Consider the following 6,000-nt stretch of genomic DNA (forward strand, 5'->3'; position numbering starts at 1 on the left):
GCCCCGCTTTCTGTGTCCTCACTGGGGTGGGAAGCCAGTAAATAAGGTTTAGAGAAGCTCAGAGCAGTGATGGGAAGGAAGAGCAGGGCCGGTGGCTGCTCCTGGGGCTGTTGGGAGGCTCTGGGGTGATCTGGCTCCGTGCTCAGGGCTCTTCCCTCCCCAGCTCCGAGTCCGGCCCTCGCTGCAGCTCCCCCGTGTACACCGAGAGCGGCGGCACCGACAGGACCCCGGCGCAGGGCCAGGACAAGAGCTGTGAGTGACACGGGGCCACACGCGGGGGGCTCTCAGCTCCTGGGGCAGGGCAAAACCTGCGGCTTCCCTGCGGGAAAGGCAGAAATCCCACGGGTTTGTTGGGACAGTGTCAGCAGGGAGGGGATGGAGCTGCAGTGAGTTGGAGCTGGTATCACAGGGACACTTCATTTATCCCTGCAAGTGTCCCAGGCCAGGCTGGACGGGGCTTGGAGCGCTCTGGGACAGTGCGGGGTGTCCCCGCCCATGGTGACACTTGGGTGGGCTTCGAGATCCTTCCCACCCAGCCCACGCCACCATTCCCAGCCCACGTGCAGTGGCTGCAGGCCCGCTGGGAGCCCTGGGGCAGCTGCAGGAGCTTTCCCGAGGCCGCAGCTGGGCTGTTCCCCCTGCAGCCAGCGCCGCCTCTCCCTGCGTGTGGAACGCCTGCGGGACGCGGAAGGCGCCGCTGGGAGCTCTGGACAGCAGCTCCTCGGGCAGCTCCGACAGCGACGATGACGACGACGACAAGGCCAAGGCTGCCACGGAACCCACGGCGCAGGAGCCCGGCAAGGACAGGCCGGCTCCCTCCAGGTGGGAAGGGATCTCCAGGGCTGGGATGGCCCCGCGTGGTCCCAGTGTCCCCTCTCCCGTGGGCTCCCTGTCAGGTCCTGCCCCTGGCGTGGCGTGGGGGGTGCTCAGGGACTTATTCAGCACAGGGTTATTCCAAGGAAGACTTGGGGCTCTTTGGGGCCACTCCAGTGTCACAGGAACATCTCTGTCCCCGTCCTTGGGGTCACTGCAGTGTCACAGGAACATCTCTGTCCCCGTCCTTGGGGTCACTGCAGTGTCACAGGAACATCTCTGTCCCCGTCCTTGGGGTCACTGCAGTGTCACAGGAGCATCTCTGTCCCCGTCCTTGGGGTCACTCCAGTGTCACAGGAACATCTCTGTCCCCGTCCTTGGGGTCACTCCCGTGTCACAGGAGCATCTCTGTCCCCGTCCTTGGGGCCACTCCCGTGTCACAGGAGCATCTCTGTCCGTGTGGATCTGGGATCCGAGGGCAGGATCCGGATGGATTGCTCAGATAAGTGGAGTGAAGGCACCCATGGGAGCCTCCTGCAGCCATGGGGGGAAGGTTTCACCCGCTCAGGTTCTTGTTTGCCCCTCGCTGTCGAAGCCAATCCGTGATAAAAGCACCAGGAAAGGCTGGAGCAGATCCAGGGATTGGGCAGGTTTGTAGGAGCTGCATCCTCAATCCAGCCTGCTCCAGTCATGGGGTGGGAGCTGCTGCCCAGCTCAGTCCGTGTCTGCTGCATCCACAGAGATTTACCCAGATGTGAGGTTCTGAGGTTTCCCCTCATCCTCTTCCATGGATTTCCTTGTGTCTTTCACTGGAGTCCTTGGATTTGTGCACCTGGCTCAGGATCAGGAGTTTCCCTTCAGCGGTGGTTGGTGATGGTTTGGGATCATCCCTGGCTGACCTCAGCCAGCTGCAGCTCCTGGGGGCCTAGGGGGCTGGGAAACCACTGGGATTGCAAAATTCCCTGGATTTAGAGCAGGGGTTATCCCAGGGTCTGGTTGGAGGCAGCTCATTCTGAGAAATGCATCAATTCTGATAAATACAGTCGATTTTGATGAATGCATTAATTCTGATAAACAACGTTAATTTAGATAAACGCATTGATTTTGATAAATGCATTAGTTTTGGTAAAAACGGTTCATGCTGATCCATTTCAGTATGATAAAGGCATCAATTTTGATGACGTGCCTGGGAATGGCCTGGCTGTGGCTTGGTGGGAAGCAGAGGCTGAGGGAAGGCGCGGCCTCTCCTCTTAGACTGTGTGAAATTGTGTCCATTGGATCTGATCCGAGCTGTGCTCCGGGTGCATTTGCTGCCCTGGATCGTGGTGTGGGCAGAGCAGGGCCCTGCCTGGGGCTGCCTGGCTTCCTGTAGGATCAGGGAGTGTCCTGAGCTGGGTCACTGCTCCAACTCTCAGGACAGCCCAGCACTCCCAGCGTTGTCCAGACATTCTGGGGGCTCCGGGGCCGCGCCCAGTCCCTGGGGAGCTTTTCCAGTGCCCAGCACCCTCTGGGGAAAGAGCCTCTCCTGATATCCCAGCTCCAGCTGTTCCCGTGTTCATCCTCTTTGAGATGTTCTCTGCTCTTCCCGTGCGTTCCTGGGAGGAGGGAAGTGTTTGCTCCTGGCTTGGCACACTGGGAATGTTCTCCTCTCCAGACAAGTGTCTGTACCACATTCCATAGGGTTAAAAACTTCCCAAACCTGCCTGCCTTTGCCTGCCTGCCCTTCTAGAGAGTTGATTGCGTTGTGGCAAAGAGAGGAAATCCCGGAGCACCCAGGGCCTCCCCTGACGGGTGTCTGGGGCTCTCCTCAGCTGTGTCCATGGCCAGAGATCCCAGGGGAAGCTGTGGGAGGACAGGAGTGGTGCCACAGCTGGGACTGGAGCTGCTCCAAGCCTGGGCTCCCAGTGGGAATCACCACCCAGCACCTTCCCAGTGCCCCTCAGCTCTCCCAGACCACTTTGCCTGCAGGAGGAATATCCGTGTCTTACCACATTCCTTAAGGATTCCAGAGAAATCGGGAACATTCCAGAGTCGCTCTGTGAGTCGTGACTCTCTCCAAGCACTTCCCCAAAACCTGCACCAAACCCCATTCCTGTGGCTGTAGGAACAAGGTTTCCTTCCCCTCTTGCCCCTGGAATACTGGAATCCACACAGAGCTCTCTGATTCTGCTTGGAGCTGCTCAGGGTCTCAGGGTTTTCCTTCCCCTTGTCCCTGGAATCCACAGGGAGGTCTTTTATCCTTGGAGCTGCCCAAGGCCTCTGTGGATTCCATGGAGAACCAGATGTTGCAGCCCATCATATCCCCCAGATGTTGCCCCATCCCAGCTGCTCAGGGGGATCCTTAGGCCGGGAGAGGGAGCTCAGGAATTGCTCTCAGCTTCCCAGTTTGGATCCAACTGCGCAGGGAGGTTTGGAATCCCATCCCTGGAGTGTCCAAGGGACAGCAGGACACCCCACACAAACTCCTTGCTGGGCTTGTGTCACCCCTGGGTCTGGCCCTGTGTGTCCAGCTGGGATTTTCCAGGAGCCCGGGGAAGGCAGAGAAATTCCTGAGCCCCTGTGGGTGCTCAGGTAACTCTGGAATCCTCCCTGGAAAATTCAGGGGGTGGGTTTCAGAAGTTTCTCTTAAGAGTCATGGAAATGTCAAGCTCCAGTTTTTTTGCGTGGGAAGTGGTGTTCCAGCGACATTCCTGGGAATGCAGCTCCAGCCCCGTGTCTCTCCAAGGTGTATTTTTGTACCTCTGAGGATCTTGTGAGCCCTGGAGGAAAGGGAATGTTTGGATCTCATTATTCCTCGTTTTTATGTTTTTTTTTTTTTTTCAAGAGAAGTGCTCCAGAAATAGAACCTCAGTCTCCAATCTCCATCACATGTCCAATTATCCAGCTGGGATTATTTTATTCCATGAAAACTCCCCCGGAGCCGGTGACAGGATTCCAGCTTTCCTCCCTTTTGTGGAGATTTGCTCTGGGAGAAGGAATTGTTCTGGATGGAAACTGGGAGGAAAATCATTCCTGGGGCAGCTCATCCTCTGCCTTGGAAGCCAAAACATGGCATGTGCACAGAAATCCCTTCTCCAGCTGGAGATCTGGGTGGGTTTATTCCAAACAGGAGATTGGGAGGGTTTGTTCCTGCAGTTCTCCTTTGCCAGGATTCGAGCTTTGGTTGTTGGTGCCTCACTGGGGATGTTGTCCCTCAGGTGGCACCCCTGTGGTCCCTGGAGCACCTTCATGTTTGGATTCTGGGCATCTGATCCCTGGGCTTTTTCCTCCATGGGATTTCAGGGTCTGCCCTAAAGGCAGGATTTTCTGGGTGCCCCTGTGGAGCAGAGCTGCGCCTGTGTCCGAGCAGAGCAGAGCAGGCTGTGCCATGCCAGCAATGGGAATGGCAGTTTGGGAATGCTCAGGCTGGATTTGCAGCAGGAGTTGGGGATGGCTCCCTCGAGGAGCTGTTCTGCTGCGTCCTCTTGGGTTTGGGACCCGGAGCCTCCACGATGTGCCGGGTGTTCTTAATCCCAATTTAGTGCCACTTCTCATTCCCAATGGGATCCTGAGGCCTGCGTGAGGAGGGCAGGAGGAATTTTGTTTTCCCTGTTGGACTCTGAGCCCCATTGCAGTGCGAGTCTGCTTTTCCCGTGGGCTGAGCTCCATGAACGTGTCCCTGTCCCGCAGTGACTCTGACAGAGCAGCTGTGGAGACGCCTCCCGTGGCCGAGTCGGGGCCGGCCGCTGCCCCCCGGGCCCGGAGCAGCGCGGCCACGCACACGGACGGGCACCAGAGAGTCACTGCTGTCACACCTGCCACAGACACGGCCACGAGAGACAGGTGAGGGCACAATCCTGCCGTGCCTGGCTGGGGAGGGACCCCAGAGCCCCCCAGGGCCACCCCTGCCATGGCAGGGACACCTCCCACTGTCCCCGGCTGCTCCAGCCCCAGTGTCCAGCCTGGCCTTGGCCATTCCAGGGATCCAGGGGCATCCACAGCTGGAATTCCCAATGTCCCAATGTCCCACGCAGCCCTGCCCTGTGGCAGTGGGAAGCCATTCCCTGTGTCCTGTCCCTTGTCCCCAGCCCCTCTGCAGCTCTCCTGGAGCCCCTTGTGGCCCTGGGAAGGGCTCAGAGCTCTCCCTGGCTGAACATTCCCAACTCAGCCTGTCCTCATAGCAGCGATGCCCCGACCCTCTGATCACCTTTGGAGGGGTTGGAACCAGACAGCTTCAAGTCCCCTTCCCACTCCGGCCATTCCCTGATTCCACGTTGATTTTCCCCGTAATATTCCACAAGGGAGTTTCTCCACGGGGAGCTGCGAACACTTCACTGGGCAGACAAAGCACAGCCAGAGGGAGGGGCCCAGGTGCCAGCAGAAGGGCATTCCCAGGAGGGATGGGGGAGGCTCCGGGAGCTTTCCCGGTGTGTCCCATGTCCCTAAGGCTGCTCCCTGGTGTCCCTGCAGGAGTGAGGAGGCCTTGCCCTGCGCCGAAGCCACGTTGAACGGCCCCGCTTGATGCTGCCGCCGCCGCCGCCCCGGGACGTGTGTGAGCCAGGCCAGGCTGCTCCCTGGTGATGCAATTTGTCAATTCTTTTTTTTTTTTTCTTTTTTTTTTTTTTTTCTTTTTAATTTTATTTTTTAATAAATGCTGCATTGATGAGAGCGAGCTGGCGTTCAGGACCAGACACGCAGATCCAACAGCACCGATCCGTTCGGAAAGACACTCGGCATTGTCGAAATGTAGCATTGAGTTCAGTCCTCACGGGAATGACGGGCTCTTCCCAAGCCTTCTGCCTGATTTCAGTTGTCCCCTTCCCCGCGCCCCTGGTTTTTGTTTTGGATTTGGGGTTCAGTGCTGTTTTCCCAGTGTTATTGCACACAGTATTCAGCTTCTCTTGGGAAGGTAGCAGGTCCAGCGGCGGCCGGGGCCAGCGCACAAATCCCGCAGCCGTGTGACCAAAGTTCCTGATGGAGCTGTCCTCGGGCAGCCTTTGCACCGCTTTGTAGAGCAATAAAGCCTTACCAGAAACATTTCACAGGAGAGGAGGAATGCCAACACTTCCATGGGAGGGAGCAGGGAGGGCTTGGACTGGGGCAGGGCCGAGGCCGGGGCTGTCCCCCGCCGGAGCCGGGGAGCGATGCTGAGGCCCAGCCGTCCAGGGCACGGGATGTCCCTGCGTTCCAGCACTGCTCCGGGCTCTC

At 58.2% G+C, this 6,000-nt stretch overlaps 1 protein-coding gene across 1 annotated transcript in view; it reads left to right on the plus strand.

Annotated features, from left to right (window-relative positions):
- The window catches only part of PPP6R2 (protein phosphatase 6 regulatory subunit 2), a 57,554-nt gene extending 52,090 nt beyond the window's left edge, over positions 1-5,464 (plus strand). The window contains exons 21-24 of the mRNA XM_066182581.1: positions 164-252; positions 645-822; positions 4,483-4,635; positions 5,263-5,464. Of these exons, the coding sequence (XP_066038678.1) occupies positions 164-252; positions 645-822; positions 4,483-4,635; positions 5,263-5,314 (472 nt within the window). The 3' untranslated portion in view covers positions 5,315-5,464. The remainder of the gene's footprint in view (positions 1-163; positions 253-644; positions 823-4,482; positions 4,636-5,262) is intronic.
- Positions 5,465-6,000: the final 536 nt, after the last annotated feature.

Source organism: Chamaea fasciata, unplaced genomic scaffold, assembly GCF_029207755.1.
Source record: "Chamaea fasciata isolate MVZ Bird 193981 ecotype frontalis unplaced genomic scaffold, bChaFas1.0.hap1 SCAF_5, whole genome shotgun sequence".
Lineage (NCBI taxonomy): Eukaryota > Metazoa > Chordata > Aves > Passeriformes > Sylviidae > Chamaea > Chamaea fasciata.